Source organism: Tursiops truncatus, chromosome 15, assembly GCF_011762595.2.
Source record: "Tursiops truncatus isolate mTurTru1 chromosome 15, mTurTru1.mat.Y, whole genome shotgun sequence".
Taxonomy (NCBI): domain Eukaryota; kingdom Metazoa; phylum Chordata; class Mammalia; order Artiodactyla; family Delphinidae; genus Tursiops; species Tursiops truncatus.
Genome location: NC_047048.1, coordinates 20,681,517 through 20,701,925, shown reverse-complemented (window position 1 = coordinate 20,701,925; position 20,409 = coordinate 20,681,517). Strand labels below are relative to the sequence as shown.

The window sequence follows — 20,409 nt, the reverse complement described above, 5'->3', positions numbered from 1 at the left end:
GGTCACAGAGCTAGGAACACGTGTCTAGCTTCTAACCCATACTCCTCTCCCTAATTTGTACTGCCTCCAAGGCAGTTATGGGTTTCCGGGCACTTTCCAGAGTCTATGCTATACAAAGAGCAACATGACAGGTGAAAATCTGGCACTGTCCGATTTTCCTCAACAATTTCTTGCTAGAAACCACACAACGTGCTCACCCGTATTTTCCTGAGAAACACTGTTACACACAGGAGATTCTCTACCAAAGCTGAAGCTACATGAACACCAACCAGTGACGCTGGCAAAGGCACTACTTCACCAGCTCATTAGTGAAATTAAATTCCCTCTAAGTCCCTTTCAATTCTCAGAGTCCCTGAGTATATAACTCTGTGACTCAGTATGGAAGAATGCAGATATGACCGGGAATGCCACAAAAGCAAAAATCCAACTAGACACACAACACTTATCATACAAGTGGCCCCCCAAAATATAAATATAACATATGTAAGACACAAAATACAGTATTAAAATTTGGCTTAAACCAAAACACGAGGTAAAACATACTTAAGCATTTAATTAATATTAACTTTGTCTTCTACGGACTTTTCAATAGATCCTCTGTCCCCTTTTTCTCCTTCAAGTACTTCCGAGGGCAAGTAGAGGCCATCCAAACGGCTCCACTACGAGATACGCTCCAGGTCGGGATGATTCCTCTCACAAGTGACTGCGGCCGGCAGCGTACTGAAAGAACTAGAACTAAACAGGTTTCGAGAACAAAAGATTGTTGTGTCCAGTCACACTCCACGTCCCCTGTCTCCCGAGGAAGAGCAGGTTGAGAGAGTAACTGTGCTGGGCCAAGGAGGGGGTCTGGGGCCCGAGAGGCTCCTTCACCATGTTGCAGGGGTCTCAGGGTTAACTGCCGGGGAACAGTCTCCCAGAGACTGAAACACCAACTGGCACAGCCTACCCTCCTCTACCTCCCCCTACCTTTATGAATCACTAGCACCCTGGGGTCTTGCTGCAGAAACCACTGAACTGCAGAAACAAAAAGTCCCAGAGAAGTGTTCATGCCAAATAGGCTGAGTGAGAAGGATGCAGAAATCTGAGTCCTGGCCACCTATACAGTAGGAGGACCCTCACATCAAGTCCCCCGACATACAGATGTCCAAGCAAGAAGCCCCCAAATCTACCTGCCTCCCCAGCATGCATGAAAGCCCTTAACCCAATAATTCCATTTCTGAGACTCACTCTCAAGGAAATACAGAATTAAAGTACAGAAAAGGTGACTACACACAAATATGTCCATCAGTTATCTTCAAAGTTAAAAACCGGAAACAATATATGTGTTCAACAATGGGGAACGGTTATATCACATTAGAGTTCCATCAACTGAATATTCTTTGGTCATTAAAAATAATATTTACAAAAATTAAGCGTCTGTTGGGACTTCCCTGGTGGCACAGTGGTTAAGAATCCGCCTGCCAATGCAGGGGATACAGGTTCAAGCCCTGGTCCGGGAAGATCCCACATGCCGCGGAGCAGCTAAGCCTGTTTGCCACAACTACTGAGCCTGCGCGCTAGAGCCCATGAGCCACAACTACTGAGCCCACATGCCACACTACTGAAGCCCGCGCGCCTAGAGCCCATGCTCCGCAACAAGACAAGCCACTGCAATGAGAAGCTCGTGCACTGCAACAAAGAGTAGCCCCTGCTCGCCACAACTAGAGAAAGCCCGTGCAGCAACGAAGACCCAATGCAGCCAAAAATAAAATAAAAATAAAAACAAACAAATAAATTTATTAAAAAAAAATTAAGCGTCTGCCCCATTAGCCCATAAGGGCCTCACGTGTAGGCAGCAGGTTACTAATCCCAATAGCTTCTCCTGACCCTCCAGGAGGAGGCCGCTCTGACCACTCTCTCCTCCAGCCCCTGCTCTGTTCACACTTCAACCACAGAACCTAATACACATCCTGCTCCTTCATTTTAAGTGTACCTACACCGCCTCAACCACTTGATTACACTCTTGGAAGACAGAGGTCGAGATCTTTTCATTTCCAGTGTGTCTCTGATGTGACACAGCCCAGTGCAAGCAGGACGTAGAGGAGGTGTTCCATAAAGGTTCACCTGAACAGAGCATTGGACATTTAAAAAAATGGCCAATCACAACAGTATAAAATAATGGCCAGAACGTACAGAAAAACACTGGAAGGAAACACCACATATCAAAATGTCACCTACATCCAATGGGATATTATCAGCCTTAAAAAGAGGAAATTCTGACAGACGATGCAAAGTGGGTGCATCTTGACTGCATTATGCTAAATGAAATAAGCCAGACACAAAAGGACAAATACTGTATGATTCCACTTACATGTGGTACCTAGAGCAGTCAGATTCATAGAAAGAATGGTGGCTGCCAGGGGATGGGCGAGGAGTAAACAGGAAGTTACTGTTTAATGGATGCAGAGTTTCAATTTGGGAAGATGAAAGAAACTCTGGAGATGGACAGTGGTGATGGTTGCACAAAGATACGAACGTACTTAATGACACTGAACCGTATGCTTAAAAATGGTTAAAACGGTAAATTTTGTTGTGTATATTTTACCACAGTTTCTAAAAATGTTACCATTTTTTGAGCACTAATCTCATGGGTTATTTCTGAGTGATAATCTCGTGGGTTGATAGCACTGTTCCGTCTGTCTCTCTCTAGTCTCTAAATTTCATATGATGAGCACTATTGCTTTGACAAATGAAAAAGTAAATTTAACCATACAGCAAAAAGAAAACCCCTTCCAAGTCACTCGAAAGACACTATAAAAGTGGTTCACAACCACTCCAAATAAAAGAGATGTTAGGTCCTCAAGGAAGCAGAGCAAAACCTTAAACGGGGCATGCAGGTGAGGTCAAGAAAGCAAGTCCAGGGTGAGCCAGACGATGTCACCCATCTGCACACACCATTCCCTGCTTGGGTCAGAGCCCGACCAGACGATCTAACTCAGGGCAGAGAACCAAAGGATGAAAACTGCCCTCACGGTTGGCACACTGCCTGCTGGAAGAGAAAGCGAGGTTCTGAAGCAAAGCAACCCTGTCACAAGCAAAACATGTCGGGAGGAATCGTCAGCACAGGCGCCCGGCCTCTCGCGCTGCAGACCTGTGTAGTGCCCCCCTTGCATGGTGCCGTGATGATTGCACACAGCATACAGGTCATAGATGTAGTCCTCAGGGTCCCGCCCGAGTCCGTAGGGCCGTCTCCATGGAGACCAATGGGATGGCAAACTCCAGCTGCTCTGGCTTCTCTTAACCACGTGAGGTGTCATGTCCAGGCCAGTCAGAGGGAACTTCACCATGTTCTGAAGTTTCATACGCTTGTCTCCTTCCTGTGGCAAGAAGAAAAACAAGTTCTGATGGTATTTTCGTGCAAGCAGATGGTAGATCAGTTTAGCGTGAAAGGCAGACCCTATCAACTGAAGTAGGGTTGAGTTACCTATCTGATGTTTCCAAAGACACATACAACACAGGGAAACAGATTAACAGTTTTATCTAACTGGAGGAACAGGTTTTAATATCACCAAAAATGGAACCAGCGATGATCTACATATAAGGGTTAATGAGCCTTCATTGCCTTACCTGATAAAGGGTTCATCCTGAAACCTCTGTCACGAAAGAGGCATGAAAAGTAATGGAATAACAACATATGTGAAGGGAAAGCACAGTGCTGGCACAGAACAGCCATTCACAGAACAGGGACTCTTTCCTTCCCAACTCCTCCGACAAATTAACAGTTAACAGTGACTTAACTTAATATAGTCATTTAGTTGACAATCTTGGGCAATCTGTATTTCCCATTAAGCCCACTGGGAAATCCAACCATCAGTTGAGTAGATATTTACCGAATGTTTCCTGTGTCTATGGGAGCTTTAAAAAATTAATCGGGCACAGGTAATTCCCATCCCAAGGAACTATGGACCTACTAAGGGAAGAAAAATGTTCCTAAGAGAAAGGTAGGATGGGTCTTGCATGGTCAGGAAGGTCAGGCTAAAGAACCTGGACCTTGTCCTGCAGTCAAGGGAGAAGCGCTGAGGCTTTGAGGGAGGAGGTGATGCCATCAGAGCTGTCATTAAGTAGTGCCCAAAACATGGTAGAAATGGAAGAGCAGTGTAGGTTACGAAACCAATGAAAAGACACTGCAACTGCAACCAGCTCGGAAGTATCAGAAGTTGGAACTGGCAGGATGACAGCAAGAATGGGGAGAAGGGGACACGTACAGGAGGCAGTGGAGAGGCACAACCAGGCCGAAGAGGTGACTGCCTAGGTGACAGGGAAAGAAGAGTCAAAGATGACACTGCAGTTTTGAGTTGGGGCGCTGGAAGGGTGATGATATGTCTTCAAAAGAAACAAAGCAAAGGAAGCCAGTCTGTGTGTATGGAAAGAGACAGAGAAGCTGGGTTCAAACCCTCAACTGGCTGTCCCCCTGAAAGATCCCAATGGAAGCGTACGGCTGGGACACTCAGGGCAAGTGCCCACTCCTCACTACTACAGGAGCTGGACCCCAAACCTGTGTGTGAAAGGCCACCCTGGGGACCATGTGCACGCCCCCGACACAGTCACTTCATCAGCCAGCCCTAGACATCTCTCAAGTCTCTCCAGGTCTCTCCACCTCCACTGCCGCAACTCCACTGCGAGCCATCGGCCGGCCCCCGCCCCCGTGGAGACTGCAAAGGCCTCCTTCAGGTCTCCCTGTCTTCATCCTTGTAGCCTCTAATTCTCCACACAGCAGGCTGAATGGTCTCCTCCAAGCACAAATTCGGTCATGTTGCTTCCCTGCTTCAGAATCCCACTCTGCCTACAAGGACTGCTTGGACGACCAGCCCCTGCCTGCTCTTCTACCTCAACGTACGCCTTTCTCCCCCCGACCCCCGGAGCTGCAGCCACACTGGCCTCAGCTTTCAGCCTCCTGCACACGCTCTGCACCCGCTGCTCCCTCAGCCACTACACATGTGCAGCCCCGCTCCCAGCTCACCCCGTACAGGCCTCCTCCTAATCTTTCAGATGCAAACTTTCTTACGCCAGGCTCAGACTCCTCCAGCGTTTACCTCTCATTTACCTCCCTTACAAGGGGGCTGCCCAGGACAACTCTAACCTTAGGAATAGAGAGCCTCTGTGGGGAAACTGACTCACAAAGCAACACAACTCAAAGCAGATTTTCTTTGTATATATTTATGACTCATCTCCACAACTGTACAACTGCTCCTTGGAAGCAGGACAACACCCGTTATTACTTTAGGCAGAAATAGAATTCTACCCACCCCCAAGAAAGGCGCTCAGCTTTTTTTTTTTAATCCCAAAGTGCACTTACTTGAGCACAACATTTACAAATCTGAAGCAAATCCTCAGGAACAGAGTAAAATACCTGCAGTATGAACTACAATGGTGAGGATTTAAAGGGCCACAGGACGCGCAAACTGCTCTGGGAAAGAGCAAAACACATGGCCCCAAACGCAGGGGCAGATGTGTGTCTGCGACAACACAGGATCACAGGATCAAACAGGGACACCAAAGAGCTCCCCGCCCAACAGCCCACCAGTAAGGGGCGTAAGAAACTTGGTCGCAGCTTTTTTCCCTGTGACAGAGGGTTTCCTTACCTGTCGAAATCTCTTTAGATGTATAATGAGCACATCAGGCAGAGTCCAGAGGCTTAAGGTAATGCTCCCCTGCTGCAGCTGCTTACAGTGCGGGCAACGCCAGGCGTCATCTGGGGCAAGCTGAAAACAAGGAGCACGACTTCTGTTAAGAGCCGCTTCAGGCAAGACTTTGCTACAGGAGACGGCCAGACACTTCCCGGCCAGGGCGCGGCACGGCGCTGGATCTCCCCAAACCATGTCCGATGGGAGCCGACAGAAAAACACAATTAAGAGTGGCGCCTGGCTAGAGCTGGCACCCGAACATTTGCTGAACAGACTACCTCTCCAAAAGGAATGACCAACCAGGTAAATACTGCACAGAGATGTTAGATGCCACAGAAGCACCTCATGCTCAGCACACTCCCAAGCTCAACTCGTTGCCTTTACATCAATATAGCTCCCTTTTCTCCTCCTCCTGTATGTCCTACCCCAGCAAATACCACAACCACCCGTCAAGAGCAGAACACGGGGGGTTAACCCAAAGCCTCAAACCCTTCCCTCTTCCTCTGCTCCACGTCCATCCGAGGTAACACTCTCTGCCATTCCTCACACCCATCTCCTCCTCTCCATCCACCGTAATTCAAAGTCCTCACTCGCTCTTACCTGGACTTCCTCAAGTCTCTTAATTGTCCTCTCTCCCCCAAGCATCAAACTGCTCCGAACAACCCTCCCCATCCTGCTACCAACAAGATCTTCCTCAACATCCCTCTGAGCCCTCGAATCCACGTACGTCACCTCTGCAGGCAAGGGTTTCAGGATGACAGCACAAAGGTACTAACAGAGCAGGTCTGGTAAGAGAGATTTTTAAAATCTCCTCTGGATTTCAGAAGATGCGTCAGATCTGGGACCATCAACACAATGAGGTAAGGGAAGCCACGGAAACAGATGGCAATGCCCACTCAGATGGAAGAGAAAGAAGCCAAGGACAGAATCTTGCAGAAGGCCGATTTTTAAGGGAAACACAAAGGTCGAGAAACCACCAGAACCTGAGGCTGCACAGTCAGAAAAATAGGCAAATCAGAAGCATTCCTTTTATGCACACCAAGAAAAGAGAGTGGCAAGAACAGGGTGGTTATCAGTACCATAGCCCACGGAGAGGTCAAATGCAGACTGAGCAGAGGCCACTGAACTGAGCAAACTATGGGCCCCGAGAACTTCGGAGAGCAATGTCAGAAACGCAAGTCAGACAGATGACAAGAGTTTGGAAGGGAGGAAAGGGAAAGACCTGAAATCACTAAATGGTAAAGTTACACAGAAAAGAAGAGAAAGACCAGCACAGTAGTTTGAAAGGGAAGCAGAAGTGAGGGAGTTATTTTTCCTGAGAGGGAGATCCTGTCATGTGTGTAGGAAAGATGGGGGGAGACAGAAGTCTGGGTGGATAGCAGTGAATCAGAAAGTTAGGCAGGCACAGCACAGGGAGATCAGCTCAGTGCTTTGTGACCACCTAGAGAGGTGGGGAGGGAGACGCAAGAGGGAAGAGATATGGGGATATATGTATATGCATAGCTGATTCACTTTGTTATACAGCAGAAACTAACACACCATTGTAAAGCAATTATACTCCAATAAAGATGTTAAAAAAAAAAAAAGAAAGAAAGTTAGGCGGGAGGAACCTAACTGTCATCTGGCATGTCCACATCTGTGCTAACACGCTGTCTACAGATGTGGCCATCAGCCCAGTGCTCGTGGTAAAGGAACAGGTTGTTGTTTATTTGTTTTTTAATTTCCAATACATCATAAACAGATACTCTTTGATAAGATACAGTAAGAATGTCAAGACAATGTCTGGCAGCTTTGACAGTTTCTACAACACTGCTCGACTTCTGTACTTATCTCGTTGTAAACTGCCACAAAGAGCTGCTAGGCCTGCAGAGCACCCTTGGAGCGTGGCCAGCCTCGCTAACTGCCCAGCAAGGAAGACGACTAGCCCCAGAGGCAGCTGTTCCACTTTCAGGCAGTCTGTTACAAAGTTCTTCCTCTTATTAAGACAAAATCACTCTCCCTGTAATTTCCAATCTCTAATTCTGCTTTTTAGATACAATTAAGTCCAACCCCTTATCCACAGGATGGCCCTCGAAGTATGTGAAAATAACTATCAGATCCTCACTTAAGGTCTCCTTCGTCAAGATACACTCAGCCGCGCCATCCCCTATCCACACTCTCTGCTTGTGCCCCGGGATGTCAGTCTCTTAACAGTGAACATTTAAGGTAATGAGAAGAGCAGTGCTATCACCATCTGAGTTCTGGACACTGTTTCTAAAGCATCCTTAGGTAGCCAACAGCGGCTGACACCCACATGACACTGCTGATCATATTGAGCTTGAAGACAACGTGACCCCAAAGTTATCGTCACACAGCCCACTGCTAAGTCTGACCTCCTCCTCTTCCATATCTGGACTGTTATTTTTGGACCCAGTGACTGAGCTCCCCAAGGAATACTCACTCATTCGTTCACTGTGGCATAGATTTGCTGAATGCCTTCCATGGGCCGGACACTGCTAGACATGCTGGGGTTATTTTACGACCAGGATGGATTCTCTCACCTGCTGTGCCCCAGCCACAGTGGCCTCATTTCTTTTCTCAACCTTCCTCTGTCTTGGTCCCTGCTATATTCCCAGTTCCTAGCACAGTACCTGGCACATAGTGTGTACTCAACAGACATGGATTGAATGAACAAAGCCCTATTAAAATGTATCTGGCTAGCTTGAAAGATCAGCGAGATGTTCTGATCTGATCAGATGTTCTGATCAATGTTATCATCTAGTAGATCTGCTCACCTTTAAGCTTTGTGACATTCTCAGACATCTCCCAAATCAATTTAAGAAAAAAAAAAGCTAAATAGGATAAGGTGCTACATACAGCATGTGATCAACCAGTTTCAAAGCCAATTATTTATATAAGCCCAAGATTGGAAAAATACGTCTAATGAAAAACTATTAAAGGAATTAGCTGTTAACTGCTTGGGGGAGAAAAGACTTAGAAGATGAAAACTATTTTCAAATATTTGAAGGACAAACAAGTAGAAGAAAATGAAGACCTGTCCTCTGTTCTTGACGACCTGAGAGTTCACCTGCTGGCTGTAGCAACCAGGGACATATTTCAGGTTAACGTCAGTCACCATCAGAGATACCCTAAGAGAAAATGGTGTCTCTGAAAAACAGTGGCTGGATAATCACCTATTTGAAATTAGGCAGAACTCAACCATTAGAAAAAAGAAATTTAAAGCCCCCTCTGACCCTGAAATTGCATGATTCCCTATATGCAAGAGTGAGCAGTAAGAATCAGTAGCCAGAATTATGATCCTAAACATCAACTCAAAATCAGATGAACTCCAAGAGCTCTCGTCAAGGTTTCTCAAGGCGCCTGAACCTGGAGAGGTTTAAAAACCACAAAGGCCTGTTGCACAGTGAACACCAAGAGTGCCTTAGTTCCTTGGTTTCAGCTCTGTGCTAGAGCAATGTCTGTTCTTTTTCTCTACACTGAAAGCTTATTTATCCTTTGTAAAGTATTCAGAAAGTCAGCACATCATATTAGTTGTATTAAAGGGTATGAATGATCCAGAACATCCTTCCATAAATCTGCTTTATCACGAACTATAGTTGCATCTAACTGAAGATCTCTAGTATTAGTGGTGGTTTTGTAACCATGTGTTTGTTATAGGATCTTCATCTCAAAATAATAACAGAAGGATTTGAAGCTGCAAAGAAAAAGGCACTTCAGTTTTGGCAACTAGTCAAAATATGCAAAGAGATGAATAGTGAAAAAACACTTACAGACGTGGCCAGAACATCTCTACATACTAAAATTCATGCTAAACTTGCTGACGTTTTAACAAACGCTGTAGTGGACTCCATTTTGGCCATTAAAAAACAAGATGAACGTAGTGACCCCTTCATGGTTGAGATCACAGGGATGAAACATAAATCTGAAACCTATACAAGCTTAATCAGAGGTCTTGTTTTGGATCATGGGACATGGCATCCTGATATGAAAAAAAAGTAGAAGATGCATACATCTTCATATGAAATGTGCCATTAGAATATGAAAAAACAAGTGAATTCTGGCTTTTTTTTAATAAGCGTGCAGAAGAGAGAAATTAGTGAAGACTGAAAGAAAATTCGCTCAAGATGGAGTTAAAAAAATAATAGAACTTTGAAAGGAAGTGTGGTGGTGATTCAGATAAAGGATTTGTTGTTATTAATCAAAAGGGAATTGACCCCTTTGCCTTAGATGCTCTTGCAAAAGAAGGACCTAAGAGAAATGTGGAAAGGCTGACGCTTGCTCGTGGTGGGGTAGCTCTAAATTCTATTGATGACCTAAACCCTGATTGTTTGGGAAATGCAGGACTTGTCTATGACTACACACTGGGAGAAGAGAAGTTTGATTTAATTGAGAAACGTAACGTCCATCACATTACTGATCAAAGGACCAAATAAGTACACACTCATGCAAATCAAAGATGCAATCAAAGGTGGCTTGACAGCTGTTAAAAATGTTATTGATGATGGCTGTGTCATTCCAGGTACTGGTGCAGTGCAAGTGGCAATGGAAGAAGCCCTGATTAAATAAAAGCCCAGTCAGTGTAAAGGGCAGGGCCCAACTTGGGAGTTCAAGTACTTGCTAATGCAGTGCTCATTATTCACAAGGCTCTTGCTCAGAACTCTGGTTTGGACCTTCAGGAAACACTAGTTTGAGTCCAAGCAGAACATTCAGGTCAGCTTGTGGGTGCGGACCTGAACCCAGGTAAGCCAATGGGAGGCATATGGGAACACTACTATGTAAAGAAACAGCTTCTTCACTCCTGCACTGTAACTGCCACCAATATTCTCCTGGTTGATGAGATCATGAAAGCTGGAATGTCTTCTCCGAAAGAAAGGCTGAACTGAAGCTTCCCTTGTATCACCTGAATCATGAAGGCTCTCCAGAGTGATATTAAGAATACAGCTATAGAATTTTGCTCCAAGCTTCAAATGATTTTCAAAGGCATTTTCTTTTCCCATATGAAAAAAGGACAGAATACTGGCACCTATTCAAATTCTGAAGTTCTGAAATTATATTTACAGTATTTTTTTAATTGCACTGCAGTGTACACACGTACAGCAGGCCATATTTATCCAATAACAGGATGTTTTGCTTTAGCTTCAGTTATATAAAAATATATGTTAGATAAACATGTTATCTACCTTGTTATTAAATATTCCTGTTGAAAAAAAAAAAAAACACATAGGCAAGGGTCCTATCCACTATTTGTCCATCCATTCATTCAAATATTTACTGAGTACCTACGATCTGCAAACACTATGCTAAGTAGTCTAAAGCATTGTCCAAGAGAACTTTATGTCTATATCTACACTGTCCAATACGAGTCACTAGCCACATGTGTCTCCTGAGCCCTTGAAATGTGGCTAATGCAACTAAGGAACTGAATTTTTAATTTTAATTAATTTTAATTAAAATGGCACCTATGTTCTTAGTTCCAAAAAGTTGAGAACCACTGATCTAGTTACTAAGGAAAATAATTTAAAATCTCTAAATTGAAACAAAAATATAACTTTATCATTAACCATTAAAAAGTAAAAAGAAAAAAAAAAAGGAACTATACAAAGGTTCACATCTAGAGCATTTCATTTAATCAAGGTTTTCCAGAAATTTAAACTACTTTTTGTTAAAATCCTAAGAGGAATAACACTAAGATGCACATCACATGTGCAAAATCTATGTAAATGCAAAAATCCTTGGGGAGTTTTCTGGTGCATAATTTGTTTCCCCACTGTCATCTTGCCCTGGGCCCTCCCTACTACCCTCACCACCCAACAAATGCTGCCCAGCCCTTACCCGCTCCTCTTTGGTGTAGAGTTGGAAACACTGGGATAAAGTGCAAGTTTGAGGCTGATGGTGACGCTCCCTTTGCAGCCGGACACTTTCTGCATCAGGGATATACTCATCTTCGGTATTTACAAACAAGCTGCAGTCAGGGGAGAAAAAGCATGTATTAGAGAATGTCTTGGAAAACTGATACAAAATACAATTAACAGCTTCACAACGTGGCTGTAAATTCATAACCAAAAAGGTCAATATGTAAGAAAGTAAAAGTGGCAATCCAACTTTTCTATGTTCCAAAATGTCGTGAGACGTTCTCTATCTATAACGTTATTTTCAAGAAATAACTTGGAATTGTTTTTTCTGGGATTGGGCACAAACTGTACTGATTCATCATATATCCTTGTCCTCTGTATCAAAGGGCATGCATTTGGCATAACTTGCTAGAGTTAATGGGTCTGTAATAAAAGAAGTAATTTGACCTACACAGTAGTTAATGAATATATAGCTTCTGTCTCATTAGCAGCAAACAAATGTTCTAAGGTTTTGGGATCCAGATGACAGAATGTGTAGGAGAGAAATAATAAATTACTTAAATAAAGGATCAGCAACACACTTGGATACTTAGCTAAAGAAAACAGAGGTTTGTGTTTCAGCTAATTTGAAAGATCAAAGGTATGCTATTATAGTGATAATTAAGACAATGACTCTACAAACACTAAGTAAAAAAAAATACTTACAAATCTTTTGTCTCCTTGTCCCATTCTACCACTAATTTCACATGAGCAGTGCCACCTGGTCCACAAGATTTTAGTGCCCTATAGGATGGGGAAGGAAGTCACATATTACTTTCTAAATAAATGATTTTAATTAAATATACATCCTATCTGAAATCTGAAATCATAGTGTGATTGCTGAAAATCTTCATCATCGTTCCCCATCAGAAAAGGTTTCTGACCATTATAAACTCTTATTTAATAACTTGATTACAACTGGACTGAAAAATCCTTAAATTAAAATATTCAATATGGAAATAAAGATATTGGAATAAATTTAGTACCACACTATAAGGTCATCCACAATAACTCTTAAGATGTTATGATCTTTCCAATTTTTGTCCAATATCTCACCAAATCAATAGAGACTGGACGGGACGATAGTCTCTCTGGGAACAAACTCTGCTCCTGCATCTCTCCACCTGCCCCCATAGGCCACGCTTGGTCCCTGGACCATGCCCACACCAATGTAAACTGTGCCTTCCTACAAGGCACCCCTCAAGTTTCCCCTCACTTATTTCCCCTGAGCTCCTTGGCTCCTTGGCCATCTCCTGAGATACTCAGCATTAACAGTCAGTATTACCCATCAAATAGTTTTTAAGTTTTGCAATGTTTTGGATCATTATCTAATCTATTAACTCTAATCTCTAAAACCAAACAGTGAGTTGCTTTCAAACAGAACCATGTCGTATACTTTTTTGGAATCCTGAAATGCAGGGCACTACGATATTTGTTGAAAAAGTCATTATAATAAAAACAATAATGTGTTTTTATATTTATATGTATCCACATATGTATCGTGTGTCTATATACACATATCTCTATTACTTTATTAATAACAGAAGTATGTAGAAGCACAGACATAGCAGAGGGAGAAGATAATTCTAAGGGGGAGAGGAGGGACAGTGTGAAGAGAGGCTCAGAAGGAATGAATTATCAACAGAGGAAACTACACGTGCAAAGGCACACATAAAACCACACTGTGCGTTCAAGCAACCCTCAGTACTTTGATGCTGCTGAATGTTTAATATAGTGGGGAGAAGAAAGAGGCCTGACAGAAGGGAGGTAGTCAGGGTTCAAACTGTGGAGAACTTCACATACTGTGGAAACTGGGCTTTATCTTTGAGGCCACGGGTTACCATTTAAGGATTTCAAGGAGGAAAGTGTTATGATTAGAATCCTACTTTGGAAAACTTTTATCTTGGTGAATATGAAAGTGCAATTCATCTGCGGTCCTGAGACCAATCAATTTACTTTCCTAACATCAGTACTCTAGGCTTTCCCGATTCCAAAAGAGATCATAAAACATATCCTACTCAAATATGAACCAAATTAAAATAAGTGTTTACTTTCTAAGTGAGCCTGGAGGACCCACCACACTTATGTGGAAATTACATCAGACATCACTAGAAATTACACACAAACATATATGAAAGTCTAGAAGGTGATTTTTTTTTTTTACCTTTCTACTGTTGGGTGGCACAGGGGCTGCTCCTCCTGGGGCAGCAAGTATGTTATTCCCACGACACTGACCACTCGCAAACTGAATGGACACACCTGCAACAAATGGCAAAGGTAAATCAGGCTGAGTTTCTCTTCGAGGGCATGTGGTTCACCGGGGCATTTCCAAAACAGATTAGAGCGAGAGCAAACTGTTTTGCGAAATGCTTCTCTACAACATTCTGTGAGGCTGTTGAGCCACTCTAATACACTTTAAGTATGATTACCCCAAATGCATTAACATATCAAATATGTTACGCAAGACATGTAATATGTTACTTTAGCTGAACATTAATATAAGTCTTCCACGGATACCTTAACAAAGAAATCATAATTTTGAAAATATATAGTCTACAAAATCTCTCCAAGCCGATCGTGTGCTAAAATTATTAGACAAACATTATAAAGGAACACCCGGCAGTGCATGGAAAACCGTGCAGTGGTCAGCTCCCTTCATAAAATGAGGGGCAGTCCTCATTCTGGAAAACCTGAACACAGCAGATTTTACTACGCAGCTTTTCTCCAGGGCTCCCCAGCATTCCAGCTCAGTGTCTGGTCTTCCCTAAGGGCAAAGGTCTGAACTTCCAATCTCACTGTAATGACTTTCTTCACTGGGTACACACATGCTATGCTGGAGTACCAAAAGGCTTACACACCTGAATGCCAACTGTGGGCCTCAAGAAATACTTCATCTTCTCCAAGATTTCCCTCTGCAGAAGGTCCCATGCTATTGTCTTCTCTAAGTGCAGCACAAAAGGTAGTCCAAATCTAGCACACATAAATATTATAATCACCTTAAAAAGTATGACAATTCCTTTAATACTGTAACTCCTTATTCATGACCTTTTTAAATGGAATCACAATACAATTAGTTTTAGGACAGTTCTCAAAATAAAACAAACAGGAAATTTAATACTCTCATAAGTGGATGAAACAGTCAGAAGGGAAACTGAGATTTCTAAATGAAATTTAACAACTCATACACCAAAATGGCTTCTAATAGAGCATGGTGCCAGGTAATAAGATGACAGGATTAGTGGAGATGGGGAGGAAAGCAGGTGGGAGTGGACACGGGTCTAGCAAGCAGCATGGGTCAAACATAGAAGGGGTTAGGTGCCAGAGGAAAAGACAGGGCTGGAAGGTCTAGCAGGCAGGCAGCCACATCCGGGTGGTCTGACAACAAGGAAGGCACTGGCAAGTAAGTGACACTAGAAGTCAGCTCCTAGCCTAGGGCAGAAGTCACATGGCCCCTGCCAGGTTTCCTATCCAGTGCTGAGCTCACAGGTGTTAGAGAATCAGAGGCAGAGCCATGGTTCTCAGCAGTGGCTGCAGGCTGAAATCAGCGAGGGAACTTTAAAACACAATGATTCCCCCGAGATTCTGCTGCAATCCCTCTGGTCTGTGGCTGGAGCACTAAGGCTGTTTGAGGAGCTCCCCAGGTGATTCTAATATGCAGCCAACGTGGAGGAGCACTGGCCTAGCCTTAACTCTCACCCAAGCCCCAGCCATTCAGACCTGCATGCTGTGCTCTGAATGCGTCCGACTCACACCGCCAACGTACAGCCAATTCCCTCAGTCTGGACTACCCTTCTCACTCTTCGTTTAAGCTATTTCCTACTCGTCCGCAGAAGGAGCCACTGGCACCCTGTTGATCTGTTCCCTGAGCTCGGCTGCACTACAAATACTGCCTGCTTATTCTGCTGCCTCCACCAACAGACTGTGTTACCTGACAGCAGGAACTGTGACCGACTTATCTTCCTAGCCCAAACAGCCATACCTAGACAACAGTAGATGCTGAATGAATGAATGAACAAGTGAATAAACAAACAGATAAACCCTGACTCAGGCCAAAGCGGGGGTGCTAAGGTCACCAAGAAACCCGCTCCTAACAAGTACCAGTTTACTCACAGTAGTACTCAAGAGTGAGCCTACCTTCCTAAAGACAACTGTGATGCGAAATAAGTTACAAGCACGATGTGTAAATCAGTAGGCCATATTTTTCACACGACGATGCCCTCACTTTTAAGAGACTAGCATCATGAAAGGGATTTCATAATTTCTTTATTTTATATAAATACGATGAGCTGCCTTTTCTTCTGTCCCTTAAACATGTCAAGCTCCTTCTAACCTCAGCAACTTTTTTTCTTTTTAATTTTCATTGGAGTATAGTTGATTTACAATGTTGTGTTAGTTTCAGGTGTACAGCAAAGTGAATCAGTTCTACATATACATATATCCACTCTTTTTTAGATTCTTTTCCCACATAGGGGATTACAGAGTACTGAGTAGAATTCCCTGTGCTATACAAGTAGGTCCTCATTAGTTATCTATTTTATATATAGTAGTATGTATATGTCAATCCCAATCTCCCAATTTATCCCTTGCCCCCTTTCCCCCGGTAATATCCAGAGAAAACCGTAATCCGAAAAGATACCTGCACCCCAATGTTCACAGCAGCACTATTTACAGGAATCAAGACGTGGAAGCACCCTAAACGTCCATCAGCAGAGGACTGGATAAAGATGTGGTACATATACACAATAGAATATTACTCAGCCATAATCTCAGCATCTTTGTACTCGATGTCCCCTCTTCACGGGATCCCTTCCCAAGAGGCTCACACAGTTCGCACCTTCCCACTCGGCTCAGCCCAGCTGCTGCGTCCTCAGGGAGGCCCCCCTCGCCTCCCTCTCTAATACAGTTTTGCTAGAGACCCCACCAGCACGTTCTATCACACCCGCATGTTTTAACATCTTGTCTTTAGTGGCTCTGTCCTAACTAGGATGCAAGCTCCATGAGAACACACAGATCCTGCTGTATCCCTAGTGTTCAGAATAGTGGCCAACACACTGTACAAACACTAAAGTAGCTGCTAATGAACATCACAAACATACAAATCAACACATTTTGCTTCTACATTATTTACCATTCTTAAATACGAAACTTATTTCAAAGCAACATTTTAAAAAGTTAATATAAATGCTACTCTGACAAATATTAGAAACACAGTATCCTTCCTCCCTGAGACACATCCATATCTTGTTATTACTCAAGTTACATTACTATTGTGATAAAGTTACTTTAAAAGTAACTCCCATACAGAAACTAACATAACATTGTAAAGCAAGTATACTCCAATAAAGATGTTTAGGAAAAAAAAAAAGAAAAGTAACTCCCATAAATTCTTACAGAAGGAAACAGATTTGAGAGAGATTTCTAACTCCCAAATGTCTGACTACATGCAGCTGAATGAATACTGGTGCCATTTGCCAAGCCAGGAAATACTGGAGGGTCAGGTTTATAGGGAAACACAATGAGTTCAGTTTGGAACACAAGACTGAGGTGCACGTGCCATCCAAGTAGATTTGTTAAGAATTAATAGAAGAAAAAATGCTGTAAAGAAAGTAGCTGGATATAGGTCTATAGGTCTAGATACCCAGGAGGATCTTGAGCTGAAAATATACAAGAGAAATGTGCCTTTAAAAACTACATGACCTTGGGAGCCATTCTAACGCAGATCTTATCATCCTAATTTTATCTTCTCCCCCTCCCAACCCCTCAAAGCAGGTCAATTTACACACATGCTCTTTCTAAATATCAGAATCAACAATTAACTACTAAAAGTAAGGATTTTTTTTATCCCTACTTTTTAAAACATTTGAAAATATTAGACTTTTAAAGTCTCAATATTTATTGGAAAATAAGTTGGTCTTCACCTTTTCCCTTGCTGCCCAGTGCAGGCTCGGTTACACACTAACAGAACAATCTTGTCGCTTCCTGCTGTCGTGGGGGTTAAGTCCGCTCTCCCCTGCTTTGCTGCTGCTTGTGTAGAAGAAGACAGTCTATAATGATCCAAGCCAAATTTCAAGTGGTTTAGGTTGTTGTTTAAGTGGATTCCTAAAACAAAATGAAAACTTACTTTATCTCTTCAAAATTTTTTATTCTTTCATTACAAAAAATTTACCCATTAGGGAAATTAAGAAGTTGTCATTATGTTATTTAAGCTGCAATTGAAAAAAGGAACAAATGACCTACTTTGAGATTACTCATCTAGTCATAAGAAAATTTTTTGCATCCATTATTTCATTTAAACTCGCCTTACCTACCTACTACCTTAAAAACTGAAAATTAAAACTCTTCACTTCAATGAATATTAGTTTTAGAATGGCAAGTTTGCAGAGATGACCCACCAAGACAAACTTAAAGTGAGACCATACAAGCAGCAACCAAATAAAAAGATTTTAATAAAAAATAAAGACTAGTACATGTAGAATGATCTTCAATATTCCAATAGCAGCTTCTTTTCCCCACTTTAGACCCAGACTTATAAGAAACTCACAGCCATTACGGAACTTTAATACAATCAACTAGCCTGGATTGACCTACAATAAAGTGAACAAAAATATATGTTTGACAGGCACAGTGCTGGTTGCTAAAAACCAGGTCTTCAGACATGCCCCAAAGCAGAGCTATCTGTCAATCAGAGGTACTTAGCAATGCAGCACCTAGCACAAGGTCCTGCACTTAGTAGGAACTCAATAAATGCTTGACTAAATAATTGATCATTTCTTTAATCCTTCGGAAGTATAGCCTAAGGAAATGATACCCCAAACTGGAGAACAGAAGAAGCCCTCCACCACTACCACACCAAAGAAATAATAACAATATCACCAAAAGGGGAATAAAATAAAAGGTGGTTTACACAAAAGTATCCACAGCAAAACTCCAGCAATAACCTAAATATCCAGCAACAGGAGATTTGCTGAACCTATTAACATACAGAGTTAATACTCAAATAAATTCCAGATTAATTAGAGTTTAGAAACGAGAACACAGAAACTAGAAATAAGGAAGAACTGAATCTTCACCAAGCTATTAGAGGGAAGAAAACTTTTTAAGCTTAAATACCATAGAGAAATCACGAAAGAGCAGCAGATTTCACTTCACAACCACCTTAAACTTTGGTATGAGAAAAATAAATAGAAGTCTGAATCTGAGACAATTAACAGGCTCATTTCCCAGGTTCTTGGCAGAAGTAAGGCTGGGAAGACCAGTTCTGCTAAAAGTGATCAGGATTCCCAATGAGATGAGAGGATACCACTCAACTGCTCAGAAGTCAAGCTCCGCATTCATAGTCCAGGCCCGTCACTACCCACCGTGTGACCTGGGCCCGTGACCTAACCTCTCTAAGTCTCAGCTCCCTCGCCGGTGAACTGGGGAAGACAGTAGCCTCATACGCACCAACAAAATATCGATGAGGCCTTTGTGAAGAACAGAGGCTTATGCATATTCACTAGTGGTATATTCTTCCAACAAAGGTGCTCTCTGGCTAGACTATATAACCTTGGACCTCACCAAATTCATTTATAAATAGAAACTTAGTGTTAACCGTAAGCAATTGGGGTATGAAGGGGGACTGGGGGAAATTTTCAGTTAAACAAACGTTAACTGGGCTCTCGCTGTGTATTACGAAGTACACTAAACTGCTAGGTGCAGAAAGATAAAGCAAAGTGTAGTCCCAACTGCAGAGAATTTCACAGTTTGGTAGGAAGGATAGAGAACAGAGCATTTCCATACAACGTGCCAGTGTCAGAGACGAGCAGAAGCTACACTGGAACACAGGAGAGCAGAAGTCAGTCAGCCAGTCTGGGGTGGGGGAAGTGAGGAAAGGTTTTCTGGACAAGGTGATGACTGGTTATTTTTTACTATAATGCAACTAAAATTAGAAAACAATTTAAACAAACAAAAGCACATGCCTGAAAACACAACAACTAGAAAATAAACAAAAAAGCTCCCAAGTCAAAGAATGACAACTGAAATAAGACTCAAAAAAATAATAATGTAAATATGAGTAGACCAGAGAAAACTGAATCCTAAGCTGGCAGTGCAGAAAGCCGACCAACCCAAAATACAGAATTACCAAAGGTTCAGAGACTAGAGGCACCAGAGACCTCTAGAAGTAGAGGTGAAGGAAAAGAGGAACTAAAATAAGAACTTTCAACAGGGGTACCAAGGCCATTCAATGAGGAAAGAATAATCTCTTCAACAATGGTGCTGGGACTACTGAATATGCACATGCAAAGAATGGAGTTGAACTCCTACTTCACACCACACACAAAGATTAACTCAAAATGAATCAAAGACCCAAATGTAAGAGCTAAAACTATAAAACTCTTAGAAGAAAACACAGGTAAACCTCATGGCCTTGGATTTGGTGGTGGATTCTTGGATATGACTTCATAAAATTAAGAACTTCTGTGCATCAAAAAACACTACCAAGGAAGTAAAAAGACAGCCCACAGAATGAGAGAAAATATTTGCAAGTCATATATCTGATACAGGTCTAGTATCCAGCAGATATAAAGAACTCTTACAACTCAAAAACGAAAAGACAAGCAACACAATTTTGAAGTAGGTAAAGGACTTGAATAGACATTTCTCTAAAGGAGATACACAAATGGCCAAAAACCACATGAAAAGATGATCAACATGATCTGTCATTAGGAAAATGCAAATAAAAATCACAATGACATACCACTTTGCACCCACTAGGATGGCTATAATCAAAAAGACAGAAAATAACAAACATTGGCAAGAATGTGGAGAAATTATAACCCTCATATATTGTTGGGGGAATGAAAAATGATGCAGTT

At 42.4% G+C, this 20,409-nt stretch overlaps 1 protein-coding gene, 1 non-coding gene and 1 pseudogene across 5 annotated transcripts in view; 2 read left to right on the top strand and 1 right to left on the bottom strand.

Annotated features, from left to right (window-relative positions):
• The window catches only part of USP31 (ubiquitin specific peptidase 31), a 75,813-nt gene that overhangs the window by 14,189 nt on the left and 41,215 nt on the right, over window positions 1-20,409 (bottom strand). For all 4 annotated transcript variants that reach the window (XM_019921870.3, XM_019921871.3, XM_073792213.1 and 1 more), the window contains 7 exons: window positions 17,473-17,653; window positions 14,413-14,524; window positions 13,719-13,813; window positions 12,221-12,298; window positions 11,496-11,625; window positions 5,622-5,741; window positions 3,131-3,356 (listed from right to left, as the gene is read on the bottom strand). In XM_019921870.3, the coding sequence (XP_019777429.1) occupies window positions 3,131-3,356; window positions 5,622-5,741; window positions 11,496-11,625; window positions 12,221-12,298; window positions 13,719-13,813; window positions 14,413-14,524; window positions 17,473-17,653 (942 nt within the window). The remainder of the gene's footprint in view (window positions 1-3,130; window positions 3,357-5,621; window positions 5,742-11,495; window positions 11,626-12,220; window positions 12,299-13,718; window positions 13,814-14,412; window positions 14,525-17,472; window positions 17,654-20,409) is intronic.
• LOC117308121 (T-complex protein 1 subunit zeta-like) lies at window positions 5,955-10,546 on the top strand (annotated as a pseudogene).
• On the top strand, window positions 9,060-9,188 carry LOC117308367 (small nucleolar RNA SNORA22). Its single transcript, XR_004522350.1, has one exon. It is a non-coding gene; the product is annotated as a small nucleolar RNA SNORA22 (small nucleolar RNA).